At 35.3% G+C, this 17401-nt stretch overlaps 3 protein-coding genes, 2 non-coding genes and 1 pseudogene across 6 annotated transcripts; 3 read left to right on the top strand and 3 right to left on the bottom strand.

The window, feature by feature from the left end:
• The first annotated feature begins 934 nt into the window (after nucleotides 1-934).
• Nucleotides 935-1006, top strand: TRNAG-UCC (transfer RNA glycine (anticodon UCC)). Its single transcript has one exon. It is a non-coding gene; the product is annotated as a tRNA-Gly (tRNA).
• Nucleotides 1007-1069: 63 nt separating this feature from the next.
• On the bottom strand, nucleotides 1070-1152 carry TRNAL-UAA (transfer RNA leucine (anticodon UAA)). The gene has a single exon. It is a non-coding gene; the product is annotated as a tRNA-Leu (tRNA).
• An 11-nt stretch (nucleotides 1153-1163) lies between these two features.
• On the top strand, nucleotides 1164-3101 carry LOC18102193 (splicing factor U2af small subunit A-like; annotated as a pseudogene).
• A 680-nt stretch (nucleotides 3102-3781) lies between these two features.
• On the bottom strand, nucleotides 3782-6799 carry LOC7474933 (histone deacetylase HDT1). The gene is made up of 8 exons (XM_002313609.4): nucleotides 6625-6799; nucleotides 5843-5913; nucleotides 5526-5742; nucleotides 5264-5445; nucleotides 4879-4944; nucleotides 4705-4795; nucleotides 4125-4242; nucleotides 3782-4026 (listed from the first exon to the last, which is right to left on the bottom strand). The coding sequence occupies exons 1-8, from the start codon at nucleotides 6644-6646 to the stop codon at nucleotides 3966-3968; spliced, it is 828 nt and encodes a 275-aa protein (XP_002313645.2). The 5' UTR covers nucleotides 6647-6799; the 3' UTR covers nucleotides 3782-3965.
• Nucleotides 6800-6976: 177 nt separating this feature from the next.
• Nucleotides 6977-9170, top strand: LOC7478616 (cytochrome b-c1 complex subunit 9-like). The gene is made up of 4 exons (XM_052455739.1): nucleotides 6977-7145; nucleotides 7249-7392; nucleotides 8136-8183; nucleotides 8893-9170. The coding sequence occupies exons 2-4, from the start codon at nucleotides 7273-7275 to the stop codon at nucleotides 8941-8943; spliced, it is 219 nt and encodes a 72-aa protein (XP_052311699.1). The 5' UTR covers nucleotides 6977-7145; nucleotides 7249-7272; the 3' UTR covers nucleotides 8944-9170.
• Nucleotides 9171-13582: 4412 nt separating this feature from the next.
• Nucleotides 13583-15510, bottom strand: LOC7478617 (uncharacterized protein At4g22758). 2 transcript variants are annotated; one of them, XM_052455570.1, is made up of 3 exons: nucleotides 14827-15510; nucleotides 14243-14717; nucleotides 13583-14004 (listed from the first exon to the last, which is right to left on the bottom strand). In XM_052455570.1, the coding sequence occupies exons 1-2, from the start codon at nucleotides 15227-15229 to the stop codon at nucleotides 14512-14514; spliced, it is 609 nt and encodes a 202-aa protein (XP_052311530.1). In that variant the 5' UTR covers nucleotides 15230-15510; the 3' UTR covers nucleotides 13583-14004; nucleotides 14243-14511. The 2 variants fall into 2 exon arrangements, with proteins under 2 accessions (XP_052311530.1, XP_052311531.1); XM_052455571.1 differs by having other exon boundaries at nucleotides 13583-14000.
• Nucleotides 15511-17401: the final 1891 nt, after the last annotated feature.

The raw sequence follows: 17401 nt of genomic DNA, 5'->3' as shown, positions 1-17401 counted from the left end.
TAATTTCAGACTCGTAGAATTAGTCGAGATACGTATAAGTTGACTCGAACACTCGTGCTAATAAAAAAAAATATAATATAATATATGAAATCACATCATAATTAGTTATTTCATGTACTAAGTAGTCTAGAAAATAAAATGGATATGGAGTGCATAAAACAAACAAAGTTGCATGAAAATGGCGACCAAATAGTGACCAAACAGCTCAAATGCACAATTACATGGCCACAACAGAAGATCAATCTGTCCAGGAATTTCTGTATCAACTGTCAATTGATCCTGATTGAAGGTGTTGCACCTTAGTTACTATATTCCTTCAAAATTCTATTCTTTTGAAAAGAATCACTAGTTATTAAAATCCACCTGATGTGGTGGATTCATTGATAAACCCGCAATTTATAAACTGATTTAGACAAGATTTCAAATTAAATTGAAAAATATATTAACCCATTAAAACTAGATCAAATTGAATTTTTAACCACTAAGATTATGTTTTAAATAACAAAATTACACTGTTTTGACTAAAATAATTCACCTGATGCTCGTGGATGGACCAATGACTCGACATCCCATACCCTTTCTCAAAATAAGTTCTCAAATCACATCTAGCAACTATCAACTAAACGACTCTCTTCCAGTTAGATCTGTGAATTGAGATTTTGATCTGATTCAACTTGTTAAGATATATGGGCTGGATGAATAGAACTTAGAAGCCTTCATATCATGCCAAGTCTGACCCCCTGGGCCTCGAATTAGTAATAAACCACACTCCTAACTCTTTTAACCGCGGCTTGGGCTTTAAAGAGCCGGACTCTTTATTAAAAGAAAACGGCGAGTACTTGAATGGTTTTCGTTGTCGTTTTCATAATGATTGTCTCTCTCAACAAAATAAGCTCATTACAATACTTTTAATTAAGAGCACAACATTCAAGAAGCGTTTGTAGTCCAACGGTTAGGATAATTGCCTTCCAAGCAATAGACCCGGGTTCGACTCCCGGCAGACGCAATAATTTTTATTTTATTTTATTCAAAATACAGGTAAATAAGTGAAAAAATAAATAATGTCAACTGCTGGCTGTGGGGTTCGAACCCACGCGTGCTTATGCACAGAAGATCTTAAGTCTTCCCCCTTAACCACTCGGGCAAACCAGCTCGTTGAATAAGGGTTCATAAACATTTATATGAAACCTTCTAAACTGCTCCGCGAAGTAACATTTCTCCTTTGACAGAGAAATAGGAGAGCGCAAACAGAACTGGCGTGTCTGAATCCGATAAGGAGGAAGCACAGGGAGAGAGAGTTTCTTTGGCTTATCAATGGCGGAGCACTTGGCGTCGATATTTGGAACAGAGAAAGACAGAGTGAACTGTCCGTTTTACTTCAAGATCCGAGCTTGTAGACACACCAAACCAAGCATCAGCCGTACTCTTCTCTTATCAAACATGTACCGGCGTCCTGATATGATCACTCCTGGCGTTGATGCACTGGGTAACACCATCGATCCTCGCAAAATCCAGCAATACTTCGAGGTAATTATGACTCGAATTTTATTTATTTATTTTACAGTTGAGTTTAAAGTAATTAATTTATTTCAAAAAAATTCAACTGTAATTACTAATTAATTACAGGATCTTTATGAGGAGCTAAGCAAATACGGAGAAATTAGAGCTTGAATGTCTGTGACAATCTTGCTGAGCATATGGTGACAATATTTTATTTTCTTTGTCTGGAAATTACAATTAGTATTCCATATTTATTTTATGTGTCTGCATAGGTGGGTAATGTTTATGTTCGGTTTAGAGAGCAAGAGCGCGCTTCCAATGCACTTAAGGATTTGACAGGGAGATTTTTTCCTGGTCAGATTTTTTATGCCCATTTTTCAGTTTTTTGTATATGGCAATGCCTAGGGGTTTTTTGGTTTTTTCTTTTTTTTATATATATTTAATCTGAATGTGGATGACTGCAGGGCGTCTGATTATTGTGGGTTTCTCCCCGGTGACAGACTTCTGTGAAGCCACCTGTAAGCAATATGAGGAGAACGTATGTAATCGTGGTGGGTACTGCAAGAAAAAGAAATGGCAGGTAATTTATTTATTTTTCTGTCTGAGTCTTCTCTCGTGGCATGGGATTGTTTTGTGTCGGTTTTTATTTTCTTATTTCTGTTGATGTTAGGGAGTTGAGACGTTAATTGTTTGGGGTATGCAGCCATGAAGACCCTATAGGCATGTAGCCATGAAGAGTGTTCGCGTGGTGGGCGAGGTTGTAGGCGAGGTTGTAGTAAAAGCCCTGGACATTGGAGAGGACAGGGAAGGCGTAAACGAAGCCCAGTTAGGGAACGTAGTGAGGAGACATGCTGAAATTGCACAATGGAACCAGGCAAGGGAACAGCATGAAAATGCAGCTAATAAGGTATAACGTTGACAATGGTAACAAGGACAATAAGCAAATGATCATGAATATCAGCAGCAGATACCACTGCAGTAAGGAGAATTTGGATACTGATCTACTTTTGATGTCTGATTCGTTTTCTCTGTACTCTAACCATTCTCATTTTCCAGTTGCTCAGTTAGGATGTTCATTTTCAGCGAATATCGTGTTTTTAGTGTTGCATGCATTACAGTTGGGGACTCTGATCAAAGCACATCAGGCTAGTGCAACATCAAATTTCACAGTTCTAAATTGGGTTTTGCTTCATAAACTCTCGTCTTTTTTTTTTTATTGAGAAATAAATAGAGGTCCCAACATTTTAATGAGTTTTGCAGGTTCAGGTATCCCTGCTTCTACGAGACACATTATTTTAACTGCAGCTTACCATGAAATTTGTGTACAGTGTCAGTGGATCTGTCAGACTACAGTTCAAAATCATCCAGAAGCAGATTGTTTGTTCATAAGGTCATTTAGCATTTCTAGTGATACGTCTTGTTGCGGATTAGGAGTCGCAGTTGGGTTCATCTGTCTTTTTGGGGCCGCTCTACTTGCCTGCTCTGACCATGTTGTTGTTAGACGTTCGATATTTTGACATTTGTAGTTTGTGCAAGATTTGGAAAAACGAAATCCATTCCAGTAAGTTTAAAATATTAATTTGTGTGGATATTGCTGATTATTGTTTGCTATGCCAAATGATGTCGATCACCCAAAATTACAACCAACTTGATGCCTAGACGCTTTTGCTTGGAGTTGTATAACCTGTCCGGCGGGTTAACCTTGCCACCCTAAATAAATTAAGATTTCAATTAATTTTCAAGTTTAAAAGTTTAATATATTTCTTATAATATCTCATCAATACCTTTGAAAACGCCCATGGGTATATTTACAGCTTTTTTCTAAAACAAGCTTGAAAACATCAACATCTACAGCGAAACCACTGAAGCTTCCTCATATCAGTCCGGGATGAGGAGAGGAGATGATCATCGGCACTAGAGTTTAATTTACTCATATCAGGAAGTCACCAGATCGAGGAAAGATATGAACGCAGAAATCGAAAATGTAACAATCCATAACCCATTTGGATGCAGAAACAGGACGGATCATAATAAAGATTCAAACGATCATTTGCCCAAATTTGGGGCGTAATCATGCACTTATTAGAGTGCCTGAACACTTGCAGGCTTGTTAAAGAGCTAGGTTTACACTTCCAACCTGAAAAGCCATTATCAATGAACTTCTAAACAATGCTTCACCCATATGAGGGCCTCAACAATCATAATTTCTAGAACAAGATTAAACCACTTGCAGCTAATAACATGAATTCCTGAAATGATTTTTCAGCCATGCTAAATAATATAGTAATGAACACATCACAACCATTTCATTTAACTCAAAACATAATGCATAAAAAATATTTGTTCAAATGTAGATTTCTAACAAAATTTCAAAATGAGTTACTAACATAAACCTCTCATATAACTACTAAAACCCTATAGCATGGTTCTTTCAATGAGATATCGTCTATAAATTAGTAGTCGTTTCACTTGGCACCATGCTTGGCTTGTGAGTGAGACTTCAGAGCACCATCAGTGCCAAATGCCCTGAGCAAGAAATACAAGCAGTCAGTCACCCAATCAAGTCACTTAGGGATAGGGAACTGACGGGAACTTTTTTTCTAGAATGTTGCTTATGTACATACTTGTCACAGGATTTGCAAGAGAAATTGCCGCCAGATTTTGGGGACTTGGAGCTGTTGCCATTGGCTGCAGCTTTTCCCTTTGCAGGGTGAGGAGTAACTTGCCCGGCCTTCTTAGCATCTTGATCAAGCCAAAGAAATACAACGGGTTAGAATGAAGAAAATCATACACAATGCATGTACTTCAGATGAGTTGATAGAAGCAAGAAAAAATTGTCCAAATAAAAAGAAAATAAAACAGAGAGGGAAAAAAACAGATAAAGGATCGTATGCCATCTCAGAAACTTAAGAGAACCTTACACAACAAGAAAAAGGAGACTATACTTGATAGTTAGAAATCTGTGCATGGGATACAAGAGATTTCCACATCAGGCTACCCAAAGGACATAATCAGGGAATATTTCATGGAAAAATATAGCCACATTTAGGAAAAATTGTGGAATTAAGAGTTCAGAGTAAAGCAAACATAAAACTCTATATCACCATAATAACGCATCTCAAAATCAAATAGGATACATTCAGCTTGAAAAAAGGCCCAGAAGATCTGTAACAAAACAGTCATACAAGAATATTAAACAAATACCTGTCTTTAGAGGAGTAGCTGTTTTTGCCTTCTTTGAGGACACTGGTGTCTTTGTTGCCGAATCAGTAGCCCTCTTCTTGCTGGTTTCAGCCTTCAAAGCATAAAATAAATTAAAAACACACTAAGAAACTATCTCATTTAATTCCAAAATGACAATCAACAGAATATTGATACCTTCTTAGGGGTCTCTTCATCTTCACTATCAGATTCATCATCTGAATCTTCATCAAGAGACATACCCTGCAGCACAAAAATTGATCAATTTCAGAGGACAGAATGTAGGGAAAATAAAAAGAAAAGAAAAAACAAAATATATCATATCACATCATTTTATTCCATAAAAACTTGGTTACTTGATCAAATTTAAAAAGCCAAAGAATTCCTTCCAGAATTAAAATATGTAAAACTTTAGTGTATGATCCCAGTCAACGTCTTTGTTTTGTGATATACACACATCCCTGATCTGATTACATTCTAAAGATAAAAAGCGTATCTATGTTAGTTTCTTGGTTATGGGAAAAAGTAACTAGGTTAATGTCATCTAGTTACAAGAAGATACCTCTTCAGAATCACCATCCTCGTCAGAATCATCCTCGTCAGAATCATCCTCATCATCATCTATGCTTGGCTCTACAAGAGTAGCCTTTGGTTTTTCAGGTTTGGCAGCTTTATCCTTAGCGGTAGCAGCTTTCATAATATCAGCTTTCGCAAATTCAAAATCCTCTTCATCACCAGAAAAATCTGTATGCATTGAGAAACTCAGCAAAATTTGAAAAATAAAGCTAGAAAATGGCATATTGTAAATATGTGTTGGGACTCACCAGAAGCATCATCATCAGGAATAACTTGGTAGCCACAGAAGAAAACACTCCCCTTTTTCCAGTTGTGAGAGAGCTCAAACTCTTTCTCAAAAACTAAATCAAAAGACAACTGAGGAATGTTTTCCGGAGAAAGAGTCCCCAACACAAGCTTCTTTTCATCGAATTTAACAAAAAGGGGAACAGATTCATTTCCTTTCTTTGACTCGCCAAGGGCTGCCTGAGGAACAAAAGTCGATACAAACATTTTGTTAGACAAAAAAACCAAAGTCAAACTAATTTCAGCAGTAGTTGAATACTTCAATTAATATACATCAAACCTGAGATAGATGGATCATGCAGAAGTCTTTGGGTTCCACTTTAAGGGGCTCACCAGCCTTGACTTCAACACCTAGTAAAATAAAGAGAGTTATGTAATATTAGTAAATGGAAACAATACCAATCCTAGACCTCATTACACAACAAGAAATACGTAATAGAAACAAGACATCCTAGAAATGTGGGCGCTTGCATCAACCATACCACAAAACATACAGAAAAATAAAACCCCGCTTGCATAAGATGATATTACTTGGCTAGTAGTTATCATTGTTCATCAAAACACACCATTAAAACAATCAGAGACAAAATCCAACACAAAATAAATCACATAACCGAAAACAAAAACAGTGAAAATAGCAGGAACAAAACTATTACGTAAAGGGGCATCCTTATTCCTTTGTTTCGTTCTATAAGCATGTACACATACCTTACATAAATACATTATAAAACCGATGTAAAAATAAAAAAACCACTCCAAACTAAAAAGAACAAAAAAACACGAAACCAAAATAAAAACCAAACAGAAAATCAAAACTTAAATTCAAAAAACGAAAAAACCCAACACGCCCCATAAAAACTAATCCCACACAGTGTATTTCATAAAACAACCTACAGAGAAACAAAAGGACAGCTCTGAACAGTATAGAGAAACGCAGAAAGAAAATGACCAAACAATCGATAACATAACAAAACAAAAGGGATGGTCCTATTTAGAATAAAAAACAGGAAAAAAGATTGAAAAAACTGTTTCCTAAAACAAGAAGAGCAAGAAGCTGCTCACCCCAGAACTCCATGGACGACATGGTTGACGATAGATGAGAGAGCTTAAAGGGTTTTGAGGTTTCAAGTGGAGAGAAAGACTTCGTGGGAGTTGTGAGAGTGAGGGAGGCGGAGACGGGGAAAGGGTTTAAAGGGTTTTTATAAGCAACTTGCAGCGAGGTAGGAGATAGGGTTTTTCAAGAGAAAATGGCCCCCAAAAAAAGTGCGTGTCAGCTGTCATTGTTATCAGGTTTGTCCGATTTGGGCCTTTAATCATGCCCATTAGTTACCTGTTTGGGGCCAATCTCATAGGCTTAACTGGGCCAGCTATTAACCGGATTCCTTTCTAATTAACTTTCGGCCCATGTTGGAAACGACATCGTTTTAACTGTAGAGCAGCCCCACTAGCGTTGATTAATTATTCTCCTAACCTCCTCGTCCTCCTCCAAATTTCTTAGTTGCAGCCGTCGAGAACTCGGGTTAATACTTTCTCTCCGTCTCGCGATTTAGTTTTTGTTGCTTCTTTAGTGAATTGAATCGAAGGTGATGAATACTTTTTATTCCACTTCTTCAATATTTTTTATTTATTTATGTATTAGCTGAGTAAATTGGAAATTTGTGATCTGGAAACCCTAAAATTGAGCAGAGGGATCTTGAAAAAGTAAAAGAGATGGATTCTACACCACGAAGAAGTGGAGGAGGCGTGTTCGAAGGTATCTACAAGTTGATTATGCGCCGTAACTCCATCTACGTTACCTTCGTCATCGCCGGCGCTTTTGCCGGTGAGAGGGTAAGAATTTTTTATTTTATTTTTAGTAAGATTGTTTTATGTTTTATTGTGTATAAAATTGAAGAATTAGTGACTTACTTCGGAAACAGTGCCCTAACTTATTCGAGCATTTGAATTTTAATCAATTTTTTAAAAGAATTAATTTTTGTAAGAATTTGGAAATAGCAAGCTATAAATAATATTATTAGAATTCTGTTTCTCGTGATCAAAGGAAACAATGATCTAGAAACCAAAAGTTGTTGAAGAAACTTGCCAAGTGGAAACCTTTTTTTTTCTCTTTCCATGTAGAGCTCACATTTTGCATAGATGTCACTTGCATTATTGAAATCTTTCGGAGTAGCCGATCAATAGAGAATATAAATGAGCTTCTGTTTGCCTGAGAACTTTTCTACGGTTTGATCTGGAAATGATGATATGTGAGACAATGGCACATGAATCTATAAATGTATAATTGGATTAGATTTTGCTTAAGAAACACAGACATATTTTCTATGCAATCTGATGGAGTGGGAAATCTTTTTCATGTTTTGAATCTGAAAGGGGCTAGTCTACTTGAATTGCACTTATTGATGCATTTAAAAAAATTCTTTGGTAGTTCAACTATGTGAATGCCTAGCTGAATTTGCTGAATGCTATGGCAGTTCAATTATGCTTTATCGCTACAAAAATCTGACTTATATTTTGCAATTGTTTTTAATAATATGTGGTATCTTATCCCGGTTAATCATTGTTGATGCATGCAGGCTGTGGATTATGGTGTTCGTAAACTATGGGAGTACAACAATATTGGGGTATTACATCTGCTATAACATGCTTAACTATTTGTTTAGTTTGCATGCATTACACAAATGGAGTTGTTTCTTTACCTTTCTGGTGACAGCAACTGGTCCTATCTACTTATTATTTGATAATATCGAATGTCAAGTCATTTCATAGATATCTACATATATACAGAATTTCATATTTCTTTCTTTAGCCAAGGAGGTGTCTCTTGCAGTCATTAGTTATGATGGGATGTGGCTGACTCTTGGTTTGAGCTTCCAACTGTTAGAACTAGGCCACATTCATTTCCTTGTAAATTAGTTAGGAAGTGTTGGAAATTTGGAAATGATGCCCCTGTCAAGTCTTGAAACGTATGCAACAGATTTTTAGAGAAATTGTAAGTTCCAGCTGCTTCGGCAATACTGGCTGATATTTTTCTCTGAGTTGTATGATTTGTGGTTATAAAATTGGCCCAAATCTCCTGATTATACTAAAAAGATTTCTGGCTATACTGCTAGGCCTTCTTCAGTTAAGTAGTGACAGTTGTCGCTTACCTTCGTCTACTTGAGTCTCAGAATCTCAGAGCTGTAACTGCTCTTCATTAATGAATTAGTTGCTCTCCATTTGAATCTATGAAGAGCCAAACTCAAATGCTGTTGCTTAATTTAAGTCGGTGGTAAACTTGAATTTGCTTGGTTTATTCCTTGAATGCCCCTGATATGTTTCATTTTACTGCAGAAACGTTATGAAGATATTCCAGTTTTGGGGCAAAGGCCAACAGAAGAATGAGCTTCTGAGTTCTTCTAGCCATTTTGAGGATTCAGAGCAAGCGCTTGTGCTGTAGTAAGCAATTTTAATTTTTGCAATAAATATAATTTGTCTGGATGCACGATTATTGTATTCAACAATGTTTCCTCCAGTGCACTCTGGGATTGTTGACTGGGTATAAATTGTGGAGGCTACAGTGATTTGACAGGGAACATGTTTTTATTAAGTCTGCTTCAATTTCTTGTCAAGTCATGTTCTGGTTTTCGCTATATACAATGTGCTGTGAACTGGATCGTTCTGCAAGCCTAGAAAGTAGAAACTTCAAAAGCTTGAGGACATGTGAATAATACTGCTAAAAAGATGCGGAAACATGCACTAGACAATCACAAAGCTGCCATAAAGAAATGATGCTCTAATTTTTTGACAAAATGTTTAAGACCAGGTAATCACAGGTACTTGTCGAGTTAACAGCTATTGTAAATAAACAGCAACTGTAGCCTGAGATGCAAAAGACAAATTATCCAGACGGATAAAAGCTACATGAATTCATGGTGATTCCTCATAAAATCTTTGTCGTGTTCCCTTCTTCAAGATTCGCCTTGAATGTTTGCTGTTGATGTCTTTCTGTAATTCCTTTTGCAGACAAGAATGACTCCTTTGATCCTTTACAAGATTTGGTATCTAGTTTCTAGCATCAAAACAAGTTAATCCTCTTCTGCTTGTGTTTGCTTGTAGCAGCAACCCTTCAGTCTCAAGCAATCATAACACTATCATTCGATGGGTTTGGTGCAATAACAATTGTAAACGAAAGAAAATGAATTTCACACGAAGTTCGATGTGAATAATTTCTTCTTCTCTCACTGCTCGATGTTCTGTGATATTTGAACTTCACAGGTCTGGAGGAACCTCTCTAATAAGCTGTTGAAGAAGCAATCGATTCTTAGGATATCATGGAATACAAAGCAACGGGCATAAGGTTTTTCCCGAGTGTCAGGAGAAAATCTGTGTTTGCAATGCATGATTGAAATTCAAGACTTCTGAGAAATATTGAAAACCCAATTGAATTCACGAGCCTTTTGCTAATCCAGAAGTCCTGCACAGTACACTCGACCAATTTATTAGAAAGCAACGCAAGGTTCGTCATCATCCATGATTGAATTTCGAAAAGAGGAAAAAAAAGGTTGAAAATTTGAAAAGAGGAAATCTGAAAGGTTGAAAAAAAGGGGCAGCACAGATTGCACCACAATAAAAATATAATTTTTGGTGTTTTCTCGGCGAACCACAAGTTGCTCGATACCCATCCACTGGGAAGCATAACCCGCATGAAAGCACGTGTTTCTTCTTTCCTTTGAACATAAAGTGAACCAGTTACAGAGGTATTTTTGATGTGTTCCGCGTGCAACTATGATAAGAAAATGAGTAATTTAATGATGTAGCGCCTCTATATACCAATAGTTAATTTCATTCGATCCTGTATATATATATATATTTATTAAAAAAAAATACAAAGAGAGAAATTGATATCCAGATTGATTTATGTTGATTTCATCTGATAATATTATTTTAATTTTTTCTGCTATGTGACTACTTCACGCTGAATTTAGTAAGAAAATGATTATTGTAAGATGCAAAGAACAATTAAAAAATAATGATTGTAGTATTGTCTATATTTGTAAGGATAATGGACCATCCTGCAACCACCACACGTTCACCAAGTAAAATAATTTTTATGAAATTCAGATAAGTATAATTTAACTTGCCAACATCTAGATTTTTTTTTAAAAAATTATTAATTCGAGTATTAAAAATCTCAAATCATTCAAGATTTATTTTGTTGTAAATTTTAAAATCTTAAAAAAATTAATTAATTTACAAATAAGTTGATTCGGACCATCACAGTAAAACAAAATTATGGGGGTGTATATTTTAACACGGTGACTTCTTGACTTTGTTCTGTTCGCTTGGACTGAAAATTAACCTGTGATGATATTGACCTGATCTTAGAAAAAAGTTCAAGAACTCTTACTTGATGACGAAAGCCATTGGCAAGGCCCCGTTAGCCTAAGCTAATGCCAGTCCATTTCTAGGCAGCTTCCTTTGTCAATTTGTGGGGCAAGCCTGTAGGATGGTTGGAGTTTCCAATTATAGTCGTCAGAATCAAAATTATTGCATCGGAGTAGTTGAAAGGTTGTCCAAATTATAAAAGAAAATAGAAAAAATTAAAACATTATTTTATTTATTTTAGAAATTAAAATAAATCGAAATGTAACTGAATTATCCACCAAGGCGCGTGACAAGCTGAGCTCTCTCAGATCTATTTTCGATGTTTTTCATTGCATTAGGGCCGGCTACAAAAGATAGGTGGAAGGCTTTCACGCACGCTTACGTGGATGAAAACTGATTGTCTGCTAGTGGGGCTGTGGCTGCTTCGTTATTTTCTTTTCTTTATTCGATATTAATTTATATTCTTAATTAATTTATGCATTGATTGTTATTAAATTTCTTCAAAAGAATATTTTCAATCTAATATATTAAAAAATAATAACTAATTTTATTTTAACTATAGTCGTTAGACTTAGCTCGAATATTGACTGAAAAAAAATCTAAATCACTATATCAATTCGTCTGTTAACATACTAATCTTGGTCAATTATTTTTTTTAAATAATATTATTTTATTTTTTAAAAATCTTAAAATGTTTGACTGTACATCAAATCTCACCTAAAATAACTGAATTTTAATATATTAATTTTTTTTCTGATTAACTTGAACACGATTCAATTCAGGTTGGATTAATGTATCAGATTAGCTATTATTTTAATCATCATGACATACTTAGTAAATATTTACAAGAGGATCCATCCAAATAGAAGTAAAATGGTTAAAGTATCGAATTATCAACTTTTTTCCCCACCGTAACAGTAAAAACCAACCATATCACCAAGCAAAAGTACAGAGAATATATAAATTTTGAGAGATTCAGTTTAACTGATCAGATTCTAAATTTATTTTTCAAAGATTATCAGTTTGAGTCCCACAAATTTTAGAGTCACTGGAAACTTACATAAAGGGCGTTTGATAACGAGGTTGTGTCTACGTTTTAAACAAAACGCAGATACAACCCGTTTGGTAAAGAAAAAAACAATTTACTGTTCATGGGTTCTACAATATTTTTGCGTCCGAAACGCAGGGAAAAGAAAAGCAAGCGAATGTTACTTCCTGCGCACTGTTCATGCTCATTAATCAGCATGAACAGTGTAGCCAGCTCCACTGTTCCGGCCGGACCGGTTCCGGTTCAAAGCTCAAAATGCATTAAACTAGGTCCGACCCAGTAAAATAAAAATTATTTTTTATTTTTTAATTGTGTTTTATTCAAAAAAAAACTAGTGTTTAACTTTATTCAATGACACTACATAAATTATACAGAGATCGCTTGATGACGTAGCATTTGTAGAATTTGATCACAATCCCAATTTTGTTCCTGATTATATCTTACCTAATGTTGTTGCGCGCTTAAGAAACCAAAAAAATTATAGTCCTTGTCGGATGTATTTCATACATGATGGAATTGTAGATAGTTTAATGGAACAATAAAAAATATTTTATATAAAGTATTATTTATTTCATAATGTAATAACAATAGTTAAATCTACAATATTTAAATTAAAAACCATCAATATTAATATATATTTTTAAAAATTATTTTATAACCTCAATTTCAAAAGTATTATTAACCAAATATATTAAATTACTTTTTGCTCAACCTCAATTTCAACCACAGTTTTAACCAAACATATATTTTTTCAAATCAACCTCAACTAAAAGTACTTTTTATAAAACAATTTTTTTCAAACCATAACCACAACAGCAACCGCAATACCAAACACACCTAATTGTTAATTTCAGAACTTTGAAATATTAGTTGAGATTCATATAAACTGTTTTGGATACCCAATTAAAAATAAAAGGTATAGAGAATATACAGTAGACTACGACTCTAACTAAAGGTTGGGTAATAGGACAAAAGTGTCACATGTTTTGTTGGCCTTCATCACATAAAATTTCATCTATCGTTATCATATAATATTTCCATACATTTCACATTTTGAATGCTAAAGATGTGTTTATTGAGAAGGTAGTTAAACAAATAAGGAAATGATCGATTCCGACTAAATCTCGTCTCATCTCATCTCATCTCATCTCCTTGCATATTAAATTGAAATCACAGAAAAGTAGGATGCGTGTACATATCACGAATTGATATCACTTTAGTACATGGTTAAAGCACGAATTATTTTACCATGTTTATATTTATAATTAGCGGTATCACATTAATTATTTTATAAAACTTATTTAAAAGAAAATAAAGAGGCAATTACTAGAGAAAAATCCTATGCGAATGTATTATTATTATTTTTAATGGAGCATAGATTTTATATTTTATATTTTTTTTATGTTTATATTTTTTTCTAAAAAAAACATGATGAATAATTAATAGGATGTCATTAATTAATTTTTAATTATCATGAAATCTTTTATTATAAAACTTTAAACTCGATAATTTTTATGATGGTTAGAGAGCAACAAGTTGTATCTAATTAGTTACTCGGTGTATGTATTTTGAAGAAAAAACATAAATGTAAGTAAAAAAGATAAATCATAGACGAAAAATATATATTTTAATATAAATTAGAGTTTAAAATCTAAAAAATTAAATTAAACTCGGATAGAAAATTAAATCACAAGCTTCGAGCTAGGGCTCCAGAGACAGGTAGCGGTTACCTTTGCCTCGAGAGTGAGAATATAAAAGGTCAGCATGTAGATGATGCCGTTATCAGGTCTTCGAATTGAGTTGGAAGACGAAGACGATCTTGGGGCCATGTAGGAGAGTTCTTCACGCCGGGGCAAGCGAGTTGACAATGGGGGAAGTGGAAGGGGACCAATCAAGTCGCAAGTGGGGGGAACTCTCTTTTCATTTCACTCACGATGGGCTGTCTTCAAAGGACTCCTTGCGATATTATCTGTTCTGAGTTCAGCCGCTTCAGTCGATGCTTCCTTATTCAAGTATCGCTGGTCCCCTGTCTTCGAATCAGTTTGCACATCAATCCAAGTGATTTGGATATTATCAGTGATTTATTTGAAAAAAATTTAATAATATGAAATATGATGTATTGTGGTTTCTTAGGTTTCCTCTCATTGTAATCATAAATAAATAAAGAAAAGAAAATGTTAAACTACAAGCTCAATATTTTGGTAATTTCCATAAAATCATCAGAGCATAATAATAATGATAAAAAAAAAAACAAAAAAATGTACAAACCTCCATTCACTTCTCCATTGATTCAAAGCAACAAAAACATAGAGAGGAAAATTTTTTTGGTAAACAATCCACCACTGCACATTTCTACTCCACGACTGCATTCAAGAATCTCTTGCTCTAATTTGACCTAACAAATATACCTAACGGTCTAATACCTAATTTACCCCCCAAACCCATTTTTACACCCACGATTTGCATTAAAAAAGACTATTAATAATAGTAATTCTGATAACTAATTAGCCAGCAGGCATCATCTGGTGGTTAATTAATCACAGCAGGAAATCCATGAATTTGAGCCAAGGATGAAACCCACTTTTAGCAGCCTCCTCTTTAACTTCTTTTGAGCATGACGGAGACGACGTCGTTGTCAATCCTCCACCACGACTACAGCTTGCACCGTCCATCCCCGATTTTTTTGGACACAGAAAGAAGTTTCTTGAACCCAACGCCATTAGTTTCTCATCTCTATCCAAACCTGCCAAGAAAAAACATTTTCAAAGGTTTCCATCAGTCTCCGCCCTACACGTGTCCACCTCTCAAAATTAACAGAGATCAAAGCGTGATTTGTTGATGATTAATCTTACTTTCTAAACTAAACTGCGAGTAATGGAGGTCGAATCTGGAGGAGTCGTTGGCAATGATCGAACGGCGGCCTTCCTTCATGTACTGCTGGATAGCTGCGGCGATTAGTTCGCCGACGGTGGATTCAAGAGACATCAAAACCTGCACCGCACCAACGCTTCCTTGGACAGTCACGTTGAGTAAAACCTTCGTTAACTTCGGCCTCACATCCGGTACCGTAGCAGGCAAATTCTTTCCGGCCAGCAAGTCCGGGAGTGTCTTCGGCCGTCGAATCCTCGCCTCCGGCATTTCCGCCGGTATCTTCCCGTGGAACGACAACGCTTTCTCATTTAACCTATTTTTCCTGTTTCTTTCCAGTTCCTGTCCTCCTCCTCTCCGGTAACCCTTTGTTGGTGTTGGAGGCATAATTGTAAGCGACAGTAAGGGTATTACACGAAAAAATTAAAAAAATACAATAAAAAATCTCTTTCCCTCCAGTTACTCTATTTCACCGGTTACCTCAAACGGCGGTAGCGAAGGAAACGCGGGCGAGGGAAACCGAGAGCAGGAGAGGAGCGTTGGCTCTCAGGTTTCCGGTAGCTGTTTACTATCATAACCTGTAATGTAAGACCGTGAGTAAAAGGAAACCAAGGGGCAATTGAGAAGCGAATTATAGGAGATGGACATTCTGGGCTAAAAGGCCTCGCCAGCGCTTGCCTATTTATAAGGAGAGGACGGTAAGAAACCAGCGCGTATTTTCTTTTCAATTATCTGCTATAACCGGATGCAGAGAGAAAACGGATGGTTTCGGTTTAACTTAATCGATCAACAGTCAGAGAGGAGTGTTATTGACTGCTAATTGCCCCTAGTTAAGGACGTGTGTCGCGTGTGTGGTAATTTTTGAAATTGTTACTGATGCGTGTTAAAGTGCGTGTGGGGATGGTGTATAACTGTTGGACTTTGCGATTTGTGGTTGACACGTGGATGGTGATCGTGCGGTGGTTTTGTTGCGGATTCTCTGTGGTGGTCTGAGAAAAGGTGAGATGCCAGATAGAGAACGGCTGTTGCGTGTGGTCATATGTTTCCCACGTGTGGATATTACTAGTGGTGAGTCAGAGTAAGAGTAGAGTTGGCTACTCAGTTAGGCACTGGCTCATATAAAATGAAGATTTACAATTATTTGGTGATACAATTATTTATTGTAATATATTGAAGTTTATTTTAGTATTTTTAATAAAAACACTTAGCGAACATGTGTAAATAGACAGATATTTAACAATTATTAACAATAAATGGATTTAAGGGTAATATCATTTATTGCTCATTATATTTGAGGTGAAATAGATAAAAACATAAAACTGAAATGACAACACAACAATATATAGGAGCTAGCATGATGTTTTTCTCTCTCCCAAATTATAAATCGACGTCGTCGAGGTAAATACGGTGGAGTGTGACACCAATCTGCACCCCCGAGACACGTGTCAAACATCGAGTGGGTCATATCTGGTCCCGCAACCACGTGGTGGGATTGGGCGACGAGAAATTCCAGCACGCGTATGTTGGAACGTGTAAATAGACTATTGGTTAGAGAACCCCACGTAACCTCCCCGGATTGGATCGATGCTGATTTCATGTAGCTTGTTTTCCTGTCATTAACATCAACTATATGAGATTGTGCATTTTGTCATGGCATCAATTATTATGTTAATTGCGTTGAAAATCAGACGGGATTGTTTATTACCTTGTTAAAAGGAAGGCGTCTACGTTTTGTAGTTGACAACTTAGCTGTGAAGGAGGAAAAAAAATGTACCGAAATGAAATGAAAGTTGTGCATTACTTTTTTAAATATTTTTAATTTAAAAATATATTAAAATAATATATTTTATTTTTGAAAATTAATTTTTTATATTAAAACAAAATAAAAAAATTAACTCTAAAAAAAATTATTTTTTAAAAAAATACAATTTCAACCGCGGTCCCAAACTAACCTAGAGTTTGATAAATTTGTGTGTATATTTTATTGGGCAGTAGAAAATTTGTGTTTTTCTTTAATATTATGACATATTCGGACTAGTTTATATGTTATTTAAAAATATTGATGTGGTATATTTAATATATTTTATTAATAATTGCCTAATTATTTAAACCTAAATATCAGAGAATAATATAAATCATATTCTGTGACTTCAACTAAAAGCTTAAACTATTAGGTTGAGATGGTTCTTTGACATGGTATCAGAGTCTTGATAACTAAATGGTCACAAGTTCGAATCTCACCATCCTTATTTATTTTATAAAAATTAAGCACAAGGTAATGTGGGCATGTGCAAGTTCCAAGTCCAAAGAGTTTTCACTTGGGGGTGTTAGAGAATAATATAAATCATATCCTGAGACTTCATCTAAAAGTTTAAACTTGGGTCGAGATGATTCTTTTACACTACAAAACTTGATTATTAGGAGATCTTATGGAGATTAGTAGAAAGTTTGTGTATGTTTGGTGTTTCATGCCAACTTTATTAACCAAATTAAAGTATATCTTGACAGAATGGAATCTTACTTGTTACTTTTTTTTTAATATTAATTATCAAATCATGA

The sequence above is a fragment of the Populus trichocarpa genome, chromosome 9 (genome assembly GCF_000002775.5).
Source record: "Populus trichocarpa isolate Nisqually-1 chromosome 9, P.trichocarpa_v4.1, whole genome shotgun sequence".
NCBI classification, from domain to species: domain Eukaryota; kingdom Viridiplantae; phylum Streptophyta; class Magnoliopsida; order Malpighiales; family Salicaceae; genus Populus; species Populus trichocarpa.
This window is presented reverse-complemented; position numbering and strand designations above follow the sequence as displayed.